This window comes from Microcaecilia unicolor, chromosome 12 (genome assembly GCF_901765095.1).
Source record: "Microcaecilia unicolor chromosome 12, aMicUni1.1, whole genome shotgun sequence".
NCBI classification, from domain to species: Eukaryota; Metazoa; Chordata; class Amphibia; order Gymnophiona; family Siphonopidae; genus Microcaecilia; species Microcaecilia unicolor.
In genome coordinates this window covers 58,431,890-58,450,283 of record NC_044042.1, presented here as the reverse complement: position 1 = coordinate 58,450,283, position 18,394 = coordinate 58,431,890, and the positions used below count along the sequence as shown (strand labels likewise).

The following is an 18,394-nucleotide window of genomic DNA, read 5'->3' as shown; positions in this document are numbered from 1 at the left end:
CTGAAGTGTTTAGGGGCCCTTTTACTAAGTTGCGTAAGTGTCTACGCATGCCCAACATGCACCCGTTTGGAGTTACCGCCCGGCTACCGCGTGGCTCTTGCAGCAATTTCATTTTTGGCGTGTGTCCGATATGTTCGTCAGAAAAATAATTTTTATTTTCTGGCGTGCATCTGCTATGCATGCCACGTGGCATTTGACGCGCGTAGGTCATTACCGCCCGGTTAACATGTGAGACCTTACCGCTAAGTCAATGGCTGGCTGTAAGATCTCAGACCCAAAATGGATGCACACCAATTTTTATTTAGCCGCACATCCATTTTCGGCAAAAATTTAAAAAAGGCATTTTTTGCAGGCGCGCTGAAAATGGATATGAGCGCTCCCAAAACACACGCCTACACTACCGCAGGCCATTTTTCAGCACACCTTAGTAAAAGGACCTCTTAGTTATTTGGGTTTCTGCCAGGTACTTATGACCTGAATTGGTTAGTGTTGGAAGCAGGATACTGGGTTAAATGGACCATTGGTCTGACCCAGTATGGCTATTTTCCATGTTCTTACTGATCATGTTCCAAAATCAAAAGGGAGGGGGGTGGATTGGCTGAAGAAGGTGAGTTATCTGCAGCAAGATACTCTCTCTGAAGTTGCAATTGCTCCAATAGACTGTTTGCAGATGAAATTCAGGAATACAGCCATGCACAGGCAGCTCTCTCTAATATTTGCACAACATTTTCGCTATTTTAGATAATATAGAACTCAATATCTCAAAACACAAGTATCCACTTTATTTCCTCTTTTAGAAGGATTTTTTTTAGCATGATGATCATATCAAGACCTTTTGAAAAATGCTTTTTACTAAGCAAATGTTTCAATTACAGTTTAAGAGTGCATAGAGACTGAAGTTGAAATTTATAGATAGTGGATACCTAACACTGTATATTGCTGCTTCCAGGGCATTTCTAATTTTATTTTTTTTTACAATAGACCAGCTAGTTCTCTCTCTCTCTCTCTCTCTCTCTCTCTCTCTCTCTCTCTCTTGTGCTATAACTGTTATCAAGAAATGGCACATCTTTCTCTTCTTTTTTTTTTTATTTATAGAATGTTTTCACTTATACAATATAAAAATTGTACTTAAACTTATCTCCAAAACCTGAACATAACCAAAGCATAATACAGGTAATACAGTAATTTCTCGGAGAAACTTTAGAGTGCTATCAAATTGGGGGAGGATAAAGTTGAGGGGAGAACTAAAGTCACAAGGCAAAAAAAATATGGTGAAAAGGCCAATAGCGCCCCCCCCCCCAACACAGACACACACATGCTATTCACTACTCTTCTTCATTATCTCCCCTGACCTCACTCATAACTCCAAGGTCCTCTTTTACAAAGCAGCGGTATGCCCAACGTACTTCCCACCCCCAGCACACCGTCATATTCAGTGCAGCAAAAATATATTTATTTTTGTAACGCTGGTGTGTACCCAGTGGTGATTGGGCAGTGCCATGCACTGCCCAGTTGCCACCAGGTTAGCTTGGGAGCTCGTACCGCCACCTCAATGGGTGGTGTTGAGGTTTCCCCCCGAAATGGCCACGTGGCAAGTGCTTTTACATGGATACCTTAACCAGCTCTTCAATTTCATATTTCCTGTCACATTTTTAGAAATGCTTTACATCTCTCTTGAGTAGCTTAGGTTACATCAGGATATACCCAAACCTTTTGACTAAAAAAATAAAGATAGAGAGTACCTGAGATATAACCTTAGAACTCCATTCAGATCTTGTTCAAAAATAAAAGAGATCAATATAGTTGCTCAAGTAATTTCTTCCACAGTCTTGCTTTTGCAATATGCTAGTTAAGTTCACTATGATCAAATTCTCCTGGGGTGTTCCAGAGACTCCTTCAGAAGTTCTAGTAGGCAAAAAATAAATCTGATTCACTAGGGGAATAGATTCAGAAGAAAAATGAAGAACCTCAATCAAATATTTTCTGGGGCATCTACCTCTTCCACCCACTCTTAAATGAATGAATTATGAGTGCATCGCTGATATGGCAGAAAATCAGGACTGGATCAGCCTCTCTCTGATTTGACCTGGATAAGTTGGCTAATCAGACTTCATGATATACCTGTGGCCAGTTCCCTTTCCTTTTCAATTTCATACCATGGGAAGAAAAGCAAAATCTTCACCCCTACATGAGACCAGAGACCGGGTTGGGGCAAACAGACAACTTGGGTAAAGGGAACAGATTTTTTTAACCTCCCCCATTAACTGTGTCCTACTCCTGACTGCTTAGAACTATGTTTTTTAATGAAGCAAAAAAAAAAAAAAAACCCAGAACAAAACCAATCTCAATATGCAAATATATATACACATTTTATGGAAGTTGCCAAAATTTCCAAGATACCCAGGTCCATGAGGGAAATTTTAGACCAGTCCTGGATTTCTGACAACCTCATTCTGTTACATTATAGGACCTGCAGCACTGTATGCCATCCGGTCCATTGCATGCAGGGCCTTGCATTCTGATTTCTTCATTGCATGCCCTAGACTACAAGTCCCAGCATGCACTGGAGCAAACCTAACACTGGATCAACCCTGTCCTACGAATCTGGATCCAGTTGGCAGCCTTACATGTCCCTCCTCCCCCTGCGTCATCCCTCTATCTCCCACCCCATGTCTTCCTCCTTAGTCATATCTGAGAGTTACAATTATCCCCTCCCCACAGCACACACACCTTCAAGGTTGAGAAGGTTATTTTTAATGTATAACCATTTGAAGTGTCTGCCTCTTATTTCCCCATATCATGCTTGTGTTTTTCAATAGGTCCTCTTAAGTCAATATCATCATCAGTGTGGTTGAATACAATGTACTTTTTAAAGTTCATCAAGCGATACAATAAAACAGAGTGACAACCCATACAGTGCACAGTGTGCTGACTTAATCCACATTCATTTTTAATGTAAATAGAAACGGGAGAGCAGCTGCAGCTCTCAGCTTTCAAATCAAACATGCATGTCTCTTGCTCTCAGTAGATTTGCTTACTCATCCCCCTCCTTACATGATAGTATCAACTGTACTTTTTGAAATAATATTGCTTTATCCCCAAACCACAGCACACCTCCTCCAACAAAGATTTTGAAAGCAACATGCTATTGGAGATGCAGTGGGGTTACATGATCTGACATGCCATTGCTGGCGTTATTTCCGAATACTTAATGCCGTACCATGTCCGGACACTGGCATTGAATATCTGGGTTTATGTGACTCACTATCTGTTATGCGGTTAAGGTCCCCGTTTACTAAGCCGCGCTATAGGCACACTAGTGTTTTAGCGCATGCTAAAAATTAGCTCGCGCTAATGCTAGAGACGCCCATAGGGATATATGGGCATCTCTAGTGTTTAGCGTGCACTGATTTTAGCGTGCGCTAAAACGCTAGCACATCTTAGTAACCAGGGCCCTAACAGACAGATGATCAAAACCCCGCGCTGTTCCAAACAGCGCTCCAAAAATAGCACTGAAACAGCATGGGGCATTATTAGACTTATAACCAGAGATAATTGCATGCAAATTTAAGCACACAATTATCTCTGATCATGGGGTAGAAGTGCAGGAGAATTGCACCTGAGCATGCGCTCAGCACAATCCTCCCGCACTTGTTTGACAGGTCTGGGCTGTCAAAAGCCCAAACCTGTCAAACACAGGGGCTGGAGGTCCATGGGACCACCAGGCCCCAACTACCCCTGCCCCGAGCAGGGGGGTTGGTTGGTCGCCCACTAGGCCACCAGGGACCACTTGCTGGGGGAGTTGGGGGGGGGGTTGGAGACCCACCGGATCTCCAGCCCTCCCTGATCCTGGGGGGGGGCATTGTCTGGGAGTACAAGAGGTCCAGCGGACCTCCGGCCCCCCTGTCGCTGGGGGGGGGGTTGGTCACCCACTAGGCCACCAGGGACCATTTGCTGGGGGAGTTAGGGGGGGCTGGAGACCCACCGGATCTCCATCCCTCCCTGAACCTGGGGGGGAATCATCGGGGGGACAGGAGGTCCGCTGGACCTCCGGCCCCCTGTCGCTGGCAGGTTTGCTGTTGGGGGGAATGGGAGCCTGCCAGCATGCAAATGCATGCTGGACAGGGCTCACCATTCGTCCCCAATGATCTGAAAACCCTAACTCCAGCTCAGAGCTGGCGTAGGGTTTGCCGCAGCCAGCGACCCAATCTTTGGTGCGCACGCCGCTGATCATTGGGGATGAATATGTTTAGCCCTGTTTAGCAAGCATTTGCATGCTAGTTGCATTCAGAGCCCTCAAGCGCGTTGTTTCAAATGCTCGAGGGCTCTGATCATGGGGCGTTAGCAAACACCGGCGCTAGTATGGCACTAACAACCTCTAGTGCCGGTGTTTGCTTCTGATCATCCCCCTGCCAGTGTGATATTCAGCACTTAACCGCATAAGCAGCACCACATAAAGATAGGACAGATTTTAAATGGTCCAATTTAACCACTAAACGTAGGCATTTAAATGCTGAATATTGGCACTTAATCACATCAGTACCGACATCACTCCTGGACCACCCACAAAATAGCTGGCTTTGAGATTACTACTACTACTACTACTACTTAACATTTCTATAGCGCTGCTAGGGTTACGCAGCGCTGTACAATTTAACATAAAAGCCATCTGTGGTGATATTCAGCTGTACTGACTGGTCACGTGCCACTGAATATCAGTGAATAGCCCCAAACAAGTGATTAAATCAGCCAGGAGCTGTGTCTAGCTTGGAGAAAAGACAGCTGAGGGGAGATATGGTAGAGGTCTATAAAACAATGAGTGGAGTGGAATGGAATGGGTAGACGTGAATCGATTGTTTACCCTTTCCAAAAATATTAGGACTAAGGGGCATGCAATGAAGCTACAATGTAGTAAATTTAAAACAAATTGGAGAACATTTTTCTTCACTCAGTGTGTAATTAAATTCTAGAATTCGTTGTCAGATAATGTACATAAGTACATAAGTATTGCCATACTGGGAAAGCCCAAAGGTCCATCGAGCCCAGCATCCTGTTTCCAACAGTGGCCAATCCAGGTCACAAATACCCGGCAAGATCCCAAATATGTACAAAACATTCTATACTGCTTATCCCAGAAATAGTGGATTTTCCCCAAGTCCATTTAATAACAGCGTATGGACTTTTATTTATTTATTGTATTTTCCTTTAGGAAGCCATCCAAACCTTTTTTAAACTCCACTAAGCTAACCGCCTTTACCACATTCTCTGGCAATGAATTCCAGAGTTTAATTACACGTTGAGTGAAGAGAATTTTTCTCAGATTCGTTTTAAATTTACTACATTGTAGTTTCATCGCATGCCCCCTAGTCCTAGTATTTTTGGAAAGCGTAAACAAACGCTTCACATCTACCCGTTCAACTCCACTCATTATTTTATAGACCTCTATCATATCTCCCCTCAGCCACCTTTTCTCCAAGCTGAAGAGCCCTAGCCACTTTAGCCTTCCTCATAGGGAAGTTGTCCCATCCCCTTTATCATTTTCGTCGCCCTTCTCTGCACCTTTTCTAATTCCACTAAATCTTTTTTGAGATGCGGCAACCAGAATTGAACACAATATTCGAGGTGCGGTCGCACCATGGAGCGATACAAAGGCATTATAACATCCTCATTTTTGTTTTCCATTCCTTTCCTAATAATACCTAACATTCTATTTGCTTTCTTAGCCGCAGCAGAAGGTTTCAACGTATCGTCAACGACGACACCTAGATCCCTTTCTTGGTCCGTGACTTCTAATGTGGAACCTTGCATGATGTAGCTATAATTCAGGTTCCTCTTTCCCACATGCATCACTTTGCACTTGCTCACATTAAACGTCATCTGCCATTTAGATGCCCAATCGCCAAATCTCCCAGTCTCGTAAGGTCCTCTTGTAATTTTTCACAATCCTCCAATGATTTAACGACTTTGAATAACTTTGTGTCATCAGCAAATTTAATTACCTCACTAGTTACTCCCCATCTCTAGGTCATTTATAAATATGTTAAAAAGTAGTAAAAGCAGTTAGCTTATTGGGGTTTGGATGCTTCCTAAAGGAAAAGTCCATAGACCATTATTAAAATGGACTTGTGGAAATTCCACTGCTTATTTCTAGGATAAGCAGCATAAAATGTATTATACTTTTTTGGGATCTTGCCAGATACTTGTGACCTGGATTGGCCACTGTTGGAAACAGGATGCTGGGCCTGATGGACCTTCGGTCTGTCCCAGTATGGCAATACTTATGTACTTTTGTATATATGACTCGAAAGAAAAGAAAATAGGCTTAACTTTTGCATCAATCTATTTACTGTTTTCAAGTATATTCAACAGCAGTATTTAAATAGTCAGTACCACTGAACATACAACTCAAGTGTGGCAGCTGCATTTGCTGAAAATCAGTCCTACAATATTTTTATTTACATTTTTTGCAAGTATTAATCCTTTTACTCAGACATCCAGTCTCAGCTCAAAACGCAGGCTGGCAGAGCAATTTCTTCCAGTTCTATGCAAAAATAACCTCTGCCAAATAACCTCTGTGCAATTGATTAACATAAAATCTCCAAAGAATTCCCTTCCCAAGAAGGGTCACTGAGAAACCAACCAACCAGAAAACTGCCAGTTTGGATCTACAAATCGGAATGCTGTCTTGTGCAAAGTTACAGTGTTTACTGATTGGTCATGGGTATTGCACACTGAAGCATGGAGATTTTTGAAAGACCTATTGCATGAATTGAACTGGCATTTCCATAGATCCCGATCTTTTTTTTTATTATAGGAAATGGATTGGATGTTTAGTAGTATGCAAGACAGAAAGAGCTGAGGGCAGTAAATGCTGGTACTCGTTTAGTTTAAATGTGGCCAAAGCAATACCTGATGATAGTTCAGTGACCTTTGCCTGTGAGTTATGACCTTGGCTTCTTCAGTTCATTCCCTCTAAACAGTAAAAAGGCAGAATAAGAATGTGACCGGTGTGGTTTATTCCCATGCTGGGCTCAGAACATAGCATAGTGCTATACTGTGTGATATATTGCTGCTGTCCATGATGTATGTGTTCTTTAGTAGGGCAGAGTATGTATGTGTCTGAGAAAATTGTATTGCTGCTGCCTGTGCAATACTTGTTCAATTCTGAATTTTAGAATAGACTTCCTAAAAAGTATTATTTATTTGCTTTTCTCTCTTGCCTCAGAACTTTTAACTAATGATGTTTTTTTTTCTTCTGACTTAACCTCAGCATGGCTCGAGATTCAAGGGTATACATGAACCAGGACATGGAAATTGGAGTCACTCCAAGGGAACCCAAGAAAATGCCCAAACAGGCCCGGGATGATCCCCCCATCACTACTGATCGGACTCGTCTCCTGGCAGAAACAAAGAAACCACGCCAACGTTATATGGAGAAGGATGGCAAATGCAACGTACACCATGGAAATGTACAAGAAACCTATCGTTACTTTAGTGATCTCTTCACTACTCTGGTAGATCTTGAATGGCGCTTCAGCCTTCTTATCTTTACCATGGTCTATACTGTCACCTGGCTGTTCTTTGGGTTTATTTGGTGGCTTATAGCTTATATCCGTGGTGATTTAGAGCACATTGGTGATAAGAACTGGATACCTTGTGTCAACAATCTCAATGGATTTGTCTCTGCATTTCTGTTTTCTATTGAAACAGAAACCACCATTGGGTATGGTTATAGAGTCATTACAGACAAATGTCCAGAAGGTATCATTTTGCTTTTAGTTCAAGCCATTCTGGGTTCCATTGTCAATGCCCTAATGGTGGGATGTATGTTCGTCAAAATCAGCCAACCAAAGAAAAGGGCAGAGACTCTCATGTTCTCCAACAAAGCAGTTGTTTCCATGAGGGACGAGAAGCTCTGCCTCATGTTTCGTGTGGGGGACTTGCGTAATTCTCACATTGTTGAAGCTTCAATAAGGGCTAAGCTTATCAAATCTAAGCAGACCAAAGAAGGGGAGTTTATACCACTGAACCAAACAGATATCAACGTAGGCTTTGATACAGGGGATGATCGGCTCTTCTTGGTATCCCCGCTCATTATCTCACATGAAATCAATGAGAAGAGCCCCTTCTGGGAAATGTCCCGTTCTCAGATGGAACAAGAGGAGTTTGAAATTGTTGTCATCTTGGAAGGAATGGTTGAGGCAACAGGTAAGCTCTAAAAACAATTAACTGACACCAAGCTTTATTTAGACTTACCTCTATGGTTCAGTGAAAGTCTAGAAACATAAGTACTACATACTATTTCATTGATCACTGTAATTGAATAGCCTTCAAGATGGCTTCTGAACAACTTTTGTAAGTAGGCCAGAAAATGAGCTCTTCTGCACTGCAGTAAAACACAGAAGGCTTCTAAATCAAACTAAATCTAAATTTAAACATGAACAGATTTCCATTTTCTGGTTCATAAGTAATGCCATACTGGGAATAGACCAAAGGCCCATCAAGCCCAGCATCCTGTCCCCGACAGCGGTCAATCCAGGTCAAGGGCACCAGGCAGCTTCCCAAATGTACAAACATTCTATACATGTTATTCCCGAAATTATGGATTTTTCCCAAGTCCATTTAGTAGCGGTCCATGGACTTGTCCTTTAGGAAACCGTCCAAACCCTTTTAAAACTCTGCCAAGCTAACCGCCTTCACCACGTTCTCTGGAAACGAATTCCAGAGTTTAATTACGCGTTGGGTGAAGAAAAGTTTTCTCCTATTTGTTTTAAATGTACTACACTGTAGTTTCATCGCATGCCCCCTAGTCCTAGTATTTTTGGAAAGCGTGAACAGACGCTTCACATCCACCTGTTCCACTCCATTCATTATTTTATATACCTCTATCATGTCTCCCCTCAGCCGTCTCTTCTCCAAGCTGAAAAGCCCTAGCCTCCTTAGTCTTTCTTCATAGGGAAGTTGTCCGATCCCCGCTATCATTTTCGTCGCCCTTCGTTCTATTGTAGGGGGAAATCTGAGTAATTTTGTTTAATATTATAGTCCGTGAAGTCTGTGGTTCCTGACTGGGTGTGGATAACTCTTGCAGGGAGACCCAGGGAACATACTTCATGGAGGCCGCACTGTCTATTTAGGTCCACCACCCATAGTATTCAGGGTTCTGAGATAGGACAAGCTATGGTTGGGAGGCCATTGGCCCCTGGGATCACTCACTCTGCCACTTTCTTCCATTTTCATAAATTAATAGTCCAGGTTACATTCTAAACCAATAAGGTTGACAAAAAACCTATATACATACAAAATTACTAACAACAACATAACATAAAATCTTGATCATAGATAGAATGTGAATATGGACAGAGCCAAAACCACACCCCAATCCATACCAAAATGCCCATGAGCCTCACATTTCTGTGCCCCCTTTTTTAGAGCCACATATAAAATTTAGGTGCAAATCTTGCACCTAAATTTACATGCCCAAATTCTAATTAATTATTAGTGCCAATAATTGCTTGTTAAAAAGCCAATTGTTGGCACTAATAGACTCATTATATAATTAAATTGCTCGCACAAATTCAGCATACGCCCAAAATTTGCACTCACAATTTTTATAGAATTCAGGGTTAGATTTCACCTAGGATGCCAACTAGGTCTAGATTTGTCTAATATGTTATTGATCCAGTCCTGGATTTGCTAGGTATGGGCTGTCATTTGCAATCACTTGGAAAATCTCAATGACCTATCCTATGTCGTTGCATGTCATTAGCAAATGAAAAAGAAATGTCATATTGTGGGTTTTTTGTTAGCCAGTTCTGAAAGAAAAATAAAGACTAACTAAAACAAAATGAACAAAATACTGTAATGACAAAGAAAACAAAACAAAAATTTATGAGCTGCCAATCCCTAGGGTTTACACCATAGTATGTATGGATTTGTATTCTTGCTCCTTTTAAGGAATAAAGTTGGGAAAGCAAAACTATAAATCCCTGGATGCAATGCAATGGATCAACACTGTTAGGCTGATTTGGAGCTAGCTGGCGCCCCTAGGTTTCACATTAAGGAATGGCTGTGAATCTCTCTTCAGTGGAGACTGTGAACATGCCCCCTGACCTCAGTTCACTCAGGGAGCAGAAGACCCAACTTATCGACTAAGCTGGGGATCTGTTGATGGGCTGGCACAAAAAGAAACTGTGGATCTGATATTCAGAGGCCTTATCTGGATCACAGTTGTCACTAGCCACATAATTGGTACCATAACCAGATTTTAATCAGCATTATCTGGATAATACCACTGAAAAGCTCTGGAAACCACCTGTCACTATTCAAATAGCATCGGTGCAGTCTGAAGGTGGAGCCTGGGCAGAGCAGGAATTTATCATGTCACTGGTAAAATCTGGTTATTTAAAATGAGGATAAGAAAAAGGCAGTCTAAGTTGCATATATATCTAATCTGAAACCAGGCTGTATATTGACACCAACCATCTCTGTACCTGGATATTCAGTGCCAATATCTGGATATCAGCTGGCACTGAATCTTTGCCAGTTTAAATATTGGCCCCAATTTTTTTTAAATCATCAAGTTATTAAACAAGCTACTTACCCCTCCCACTGTTGTATAAAGAATAGCTTAGGTTTCCTATTTCCCAAAAATATCTAAAAAATAATCCAATCCAGACTAGTATATTTCCATGGGAGTATCCTGGTGCCCTTCAAAATATATGATTGAACTTGGCTGCTCTTTCTTTTGCAGACATTTTTTAAAAGTAACCCTCAATGCCATGAATGCTGTTTCACAGTCTGGTCCTTTACACTTTTAAAAAGTCACCAGTTACAGACTGGAACCAGTCCCCAGCTCAGGGCTGCAAATAGCAGATGGAAATTTAAAAGAAGAAAAAGACATGTGAAAGACAACTGTGTAAATCCAGTTACCAATACTGATCTGATGCAGGAAGTCATTACCTATAACAAACCCCAAATTAAAAGCCAGGCAGGCAAATTAAATTTTCACAAATGAGACGCTTTCCTGAGGGCTTCGATAGAACAGCATGTAATCGCATTAGTAGGAGAATGAAGCTGTGTCAAGCTATTATTGCACTTACAAGGGAGAGCACACCACGAGTCCATTCTCCCTCCCCCCCCCCCCTTTTAAAAGAAGAGGGTTAGAGGGAACCATTGTATTGGGCTTTAAGAGAGATTTCAGCACTAATTGTTCAGCCATTCCACAGCAATAATGACACCAATCTATGATCAAAATTACAGTTATTTTTCCCACTTACAGAATTTTATATTGGATGATATTATCCAAATCAGCTAGTGTGGTGAGAGCTATTGGTTTTTAAAGTGAAGTCATACCACTGGCATGCACAATGTCTCCCTTTAGTAGAAATACATTAAAATAGCAGCGTTCTGCCTTCCACACCTGCTCATGCAACTTTATTTCAGTAATGAGTACTATATACCTCAGTCACACATTAGTAGAAAGTACATTAAATGCACATTTAAGTGAGCTTAAGCTCTACTGAGACAATGCATGATGCATAATCATGAAAAACAGACAACACATCAGTTGACTTGCAGGTTCAGGTCTAGCTTAAAACCACTTAGGGGTCCTTTTACAAAGTCACGGTAAAAAGTGGCCTGCGGTAGTGTGGGTGCGTCTTTTAGGCGCACGCTAGGCCATTTTACTGCAGCTGGAAAAGGCTATTATTTAATGGGGAAATGGGCCTGTGCTATCAGAGAGAACCTTTACATAGTAACAAAGTAGGTGACGGCAGAAAAAGACCTGCACGGTCCATCTAGTCTGCTCAACAAGATAAACTCATATGCGCTACTTTATACGTATACATGACTTTGATTTATATCTACATCAATAATTGAAGAGTCCAGTGTTACAATAATATGTATATGCTGCTGCTAATCTTGTTTATCAACAAGGTGGAGGCCTCAATACACCCGGACATTAATTTTATTGTTCACGTCGTCAACTGGGATGGTATGCAATCATCATTGGTCTCACTTCCTTCTTAGAAATTTTTACAAAAATACTTTTAAAAACCTCAATCTTCTTAAATTTTATTCCATAATCTACTTTTTATGAATTATATAGCTTATTCAAATATAGATTGTTGAGCACTTAGCTGTGGCTCGACGGTGGCCAACCCGTTTCACTTTCACTGCTTTATCAGGAGCAGTGCATCAACTCTCTTAAGTATCAAAAAGATAGTATCACACATTCAAGTGATCACATTGCATCTTGTCAAGTGTAACTTTTCAGTATAGCATTCTCTGCTGCTGATCGGTAAATGTCGAGTTAGAACTCCTATTACTACTCCTTATGATCTGATATCAATTAGGAATTAACCTATCGGAAAGCTACATTTTTTAGCCAATTACTGCGCTGCATTATTTGAAACTTCCAATCACTGGTTACTATAGTCTTGAAGGAAACTAAATCCTATGTCATTGGCCCCTGCCTACTATTGGTCTACCTGATCAAACATCTTTGATCGTTTAGGCTGCTGTCTTAATAGATCAATGAAATGAAACTTTTCAGAAAAATTCTTTAGGTTCTTATGATTAACAAAAGAATGCTCACCATTCAATTAGATTGCTTAAGCCAGTTGGTTCCAATGTGTTTAGCCAATGGATCCATTTCTGCTCTTGTTGTAAAAGTAACTTTGCACGGTCTCCACCTCTAATGTTCGATCTTACTATATCGATAATGAAACATCTTAAGTTATCAAAAGTGTGGCCCAACTTTTTACAGTGGGTAACTAATGGTGCTTCCACCCGATTCCTCTTTAAGTTACTTCGATGTTCATTTAGTCTTATTTTGAGGCTTGTATTGTTTTCCCAATATATAATTTTTTTGCAGGGCAAAAAATTATATATGCTGCATGTGTGGTATCACAATTGCTAAAAATGTTTTAACTCATAAGTTTTATTATCGTATGGATTGACGAAAGATTTTAATTGCAAGGTTATTTCACAATTTTTGCACGTGCCACACTTGTATGGCCAACCGGAATGTTCATTTTCTTGTAGGTATAGGTTTTAATTTTGCCGGACTTAGGATTTCTTACAAGTTTCTTCCTCGTGTATACAAAATACACAATCCTATATTCCTATGTTCAAAATTCTTGGACTTGCATTTGTATATTTACTAATGAAAGTCAATGTTTTTTGATCATCTGATGAGTTTTCCAATTTTCTTAAAAGTTTTCTTTCATTGCCAATCTTGCAAAATTAATGATGAATTCACTAGGGACTTTATGTGGTCTTTCCCTATTATCCAAAACTTTACTCAATACATTCACTGCATCATTTTCAGGTATATAAAGAAACAATATCCAGTGTTACCATTAAATACTTTATTAATCATGATATCCCTGTGAATATTCAAGAAGTGTGTTGTATCCTTAATGTAAGTTACATGTATTTCCACTTCTATTTTAATGGAGTCCAAATATATTGATAATGGCACGTGCTGATAATATGGGTTGTCCAGGTGGATTTACAGCATTCTTATGACTTTTCGGGAGCAAGTAAAAAACAGGAATCATGGGATGAATTTTATTGAGAAATTTGAATTCCTTTTTCGATGAGAATCCCTTCTTCATTCCTTCTTGTGTGATGATATTAATTCTTTTTTAAAGTTTTATCGTGGGGTCCAGTTTTATTTTCTTATACGTCTCTTCTATACTCAATTGTCTCAAGGCTTCTTTTTCATAATCGTCCCTGTTCAAAATTACAATTGAGCCTCCTTTGTCGGCTTTTTTAAAATAATTATTGATGTATCATTTTGTAAATTTTCAACGGCTGTTCGTTGCTCATGATATAAATTATTTTTTCTAAATATAAAGTTTTCCTTTGCTATTTCGTTTAGAACCACTTGACGAAAAGTCATAATGGTTGTATCCCTTACCTGTCCATGCCCCTTCCATGGTCACACCCCCTTTGGAGTTGTGCACTATGAAATTTAGGCACTCATGTTATAGAATAGAGTGTAGGACAGATCTGCACATAACTCCTAATTACAACCAATTAAGTGCTTGTTAACTCCAATAGTTGATTGTTAGCATATAATTGATTAATTATGTGCAGATCTGGGATCCGTGTCCAAATTTGAACAACCTATACAGAATCTAGGGGATAGTTTTTTCTGCCATCATTTTCTAATGTTTCTGTGTTTAAATTAGAGAGAGAACTGAGGAACTTCCTGATGGGGAAACTTTAGAACAGTCTTGGTTATTGAACTTGTACCATAATGCATGGTGATCTTCGATCTTCTTGATCGTACTATTTGTAATCAGCACTGCAGGTACCACACAACATCAGGATAGGGTTGTCACAAATCAAGGTATTGGGTAACCTGACAGCTATCCAGAGATGAAAGCCATTGTAGTCATAGGCTGACCTGTTTTTAACATGTATACGTTTGTTTGGACCCTAGGAATGACCTGTCAGGCTCGGAGTTCCTATCTGGATACCGAAGTGTTTTGGGGTCACCGCTTCACTCCTGTTCTCACACTGGAGAAAGACTTTTATGAGGTAGACTACAACAGCTTCCATGATACCTATGAAACAAACACTCCTAGTTGCTGTGCCAAAGACCTAGCAGCATCTTTACAGGAAGGAGACCTCCTCAGCCGCCTCTCTAGTGCCACCCTGCAGAGCAGCAACATGGAAGTAGAGTCAGAGGTGGTAGAGGAGGAGGCTGAACTAACTGGAGCCAATGGTACAGCAAGTAAAGTGCAGGAGGAGGTTTCTGCTTAGAACTCCAGAGTCACAGCAGAAAGACAGAAGAACAAAAAAGTCTCTGCAGCTTCTTCCTTGCAGCAGGAAATTCCTCAGTAAGTGATGGATTCATGTACTGGGCACAATTCCAAGCTGATTATTGAGTGATTGCCTCCTTTGTTTCACCTATGACTACTTTAAATGTCTTTTCAGCTTTGCTTCAGGTGAATTTAAAAATCACTCTCCAGTACAAATTCCTGTGGATTTGTTTCTGAGCCGAATGCATAGTGGATGAGATACCATAGTGCTGATCTGAAACAAAATCTTTCCCATTAGGATGTTGAATTACCATTGTTTTTGCCTTATAAGGACCTCTGTAAAATGCACCCTTCAGTCATTCAGATGCTCCTGTTTTGAGCAGGAGACATTGCTATGACTTAACTACTGTTCCAATGGAGATTCTGTGTCTGTCAGTGGTTAAAATGGAGGAAAGTCCAGGTCCTTTATGAGGAATTGATGTACTTAACCTTAATGAAGATGGATGATATGAGGGCTGAGGGTGATTGACCCCCAAAAGAAGAGTGATGAATGTTCTGTGTTAACATTCCTGGAAACTTAGGGGTCCATTTACAAAAGCGTGCTGAAAAATGCCTTGTGGTAGTGTAGGTGCAGGTTTTGGTTGGGCGCCGATCATTTTTTAGCGCGCCTGTAAAAAAGGCCTCTTTTTTTTTGCAGAAAATGGACGTGCGTCAAAATCAAAATTGCACACATCCATTTTGGGTCTGAGACCTTACCGCCAGCCATTGACCTAGCGGTAAAGAATCTGGGTGGTAATGACCTACATATGTCAAATGCCACTTGGTGCGTATCGGATATGCACCAAAAATGAAATTACCGCAAGAGCCACGCAGTAACTCCATTTTGGCACGCGTTGGCCGCACGTAGACGCTTAGGTGGATTAGTAAAAGGGCCCCTTAGTTCTTGTGCACAATGACCTCCTATTACATAGAGTCTTCATGGAAATCTATTTGTGAGCACTGAATTAACTGGCTTTCCAAACAGCTCTGGTAGAAACCTGGTAGATACAGTAATTATAATAGCAGTCAATTTAGAGAATGCAAAAAAATAAGGAATACAATTCTCTTCCACTATCTTTGCCAAAATTCTTGAACTGTAATGCAACTAAGGCTGCTATCTCAAAGTTCAATGCCAACATTTTGTTTTTCTCAAAGGAGAGCCAACTTCTCTTGGGAACGAAAACCGATGTAGTGGAGGATAATAAAAACATGACAAAACCATCAAGTTACAATTATTTTTCAAGATTTGTGTATTACTGATGATTATTCAGCTGATATATAAAAAGCCATTAAAGGCAATTCTATAGCTGGGGGCATGCAGTTATGTGCACATTGCACATGTAAATCCACCTACAAGTGCAACTTACATGCATATGTGCACTATCAGTTATGCTATAAGATAGCACTTAAGTGTTATTATGATGAGACAAACTGCAAAGAAATGTACACATGGGCAGAGCATGAGAGGGGCAAGGGCATTTCTCCAACATATGCACACAACTTAAAGAATGCGATAACTTATAAGGGCAAGTCTATAAATTGGTCGCTCAGTCTAGGTGCCCCAATGGCATGCACTTAGCACCAGGATTCCATTATAGAAAAGTAGCATAAGGTCAGCATTGGTGTACCCTTTTACGTCATGTCAAGGGCAGGCATAAGTTGGCGCATTTAGGTGTGCCAAGTGACACACATACTGAGGGGAGGAGTAGCCTAGTGGTTAGTGCAGTGGACTTTGATCCTGGGGAACTGAGTTTGATTCCCACAGCAGCTCCTTGTGACTCTGGGCAAGTCACATAACCCTCCATTGCCCCTGGTACAAAATAAGTACCTGAATGTATGTAAACTGCTTTGAATGTAGTTGCAAAAACCTCAGAAAGGCAGTATATCAAGTCCCATTTTCCCTTTCCCTTTATAGTATTCTATAAAGTGCATGCCTAACTAGGAGACATGCCCATGGCTCACCCATGCTCCACCCATCTGTACGCCCCCTTGTAGTTAGGCACTGTGACACTTAGGTGATACCTTATAAAATGGCATCTGGTGCACAAAGGAGCACCTAAAAGTGGCCTGCACTGGTGTAGGTGCACATTTTGGACGCACACAGGTCCATTTGCTCAGTATGCCTGGAAAAAAGGCATTTTTTTTTGTGCCAGAAAATGGATGTGTGGCAAAATTAAAACCAGTGCACGTCTATTTTCAGGCTGACTTTACTGTCACCCATTGACCTAGTGGTAAGGTCTCATGTGCTGACTGGGCGATAAGCGGCCAGCGCACATAAACTGCCGATTACCGCCGGGGAACCGCCACACAGTAGAAAATAGAAAATATTTTCTACCTCATGTTTTGGGCGTACGTCAAAAATGGAATTACCGCCCAGGGCACGCAGTAGCCAGATGGTAGTGCCAATTTGACGCGCATTGGATGCACAGAGGTGCCTACATGCCTTTGTAAAAGGGCCCCATAGTCACCTAACTGCAAGGCCAATGGCACCTAACTGAGCCACGTAAAGCACATAAGGGGCACGTCTATAAACTTTCACGTAGAGGTGCCTTTGACATGTGTTAAGTGTCACCTACCTGTAGGCTCTACTTTATAGAATTTCCCCCTATGGGCTAGATTTAATATATGGTACCTGAAAAATTATGCCTAAGCATATTCTCTAAAGTCCACCTATATTTTATAGAGTAGACAAATTTCTGTGCAGTATATAAAATACACTGAGCGGCTTGCCATATGACTAAATTTAGTTGCGTTCATTTAGGTTACGTTTTAGTTCGTATAAATCCCGATGCCTAAATTAGGTGCAGATCGGGTGTATTCTATAATAATGCACATAGATTTTAGAAATGGCCATGCCCCATTTTCAACTATCCTGCTTATTTTCGAAAGAGAAGTCCCGGCCATCTTCCGACACAAATCGGGAGATGGCCAGCCATCTCTCAAGTCCGACGAAATCGGCATAATCGAAAGCCGATTTTTGCCAACCTCAACTGCAGTCTGTCGTGGAGCCGGGCAAACTTCAAGGGGGCGTTCGTCAGGGTATAGAAGGCGGGACAGGGGTATGCTTAAGAGATGGCCGGCTTCACCCGATAATGGAAAAAAGAAAGCCGGCCCTAACAAGCATTTGGCCGACTTTACTTGGTCCCTTTTTGTTCACGACCAAGCCTCAAAAAGGTGCCCCAACTGACTAGATGACCACCAGAGGGAATGGGGGATCACCTCCCCTTACTACTCCAGTGGTCACCAACCCCCTCCCACCCCCAAAAAAAATCATTCTTTTGTCAGCCTCAAATGTCATACCCAGCTCCATGACAGCAGTATGCAGGTCCCTGGAGCAGTTTTTAGTGGGTGCAGTGCTCTTCAGGCAGGTGGACCCAGGCCCCCCCCCCCACCTGTTATACTTGTGGTGATAAATGGGAGCCCTCCAGCCCCCCCCAAAAAATACCCATTGTACCCATATGTAGGTGCCCCCCTTCATTCCTAAGGGCTATGGTAGTGGTGTACAGTTGTAGGGAGTGGGTTTTGGGGGGGATTTGGGGGGCTCAGCACACAAGGTAAGGGAGCTATATACCTGGGAGCAA

The 18,394-nt window shown here is 41.4% G+C and overlaps 1 protein-coding gene across 1 annotated transcript in view; it reads left to right on the top strand.

Annotated features, from left to right (window-relative positions):
- KCNJ5 (potassium inwardly rectifying channel subfamily J member 5) overlaps nucleotides 1-14,802 on the top strand; it is a 46,043-nt gene extending 31,241 nt beyond the window's left edge. Inside the window, exons 2-3 of the mRNA XM_030220934.1 lie at nucleotides 7,271-8,208; nucleotides 14,453-14,802. Of these exons, the coding sequence (XP_030076794.1) occupies nucleotides 7,272-8,208; nucleotides 14,453-14,775 (1,260 nt within the window). The 5' untranslated portion in view covers nucleotide 7,271 and the 3' untranslated portion in view covers nucleotides 14,776-14,802. The remainder of the gene's footprint in view (nucleotides 1-7,270; nucleotides 8,209-14,452) is intronic.
- Nucleotides 14,803-18,394: the final 3,592 nt, after the last annotated feature.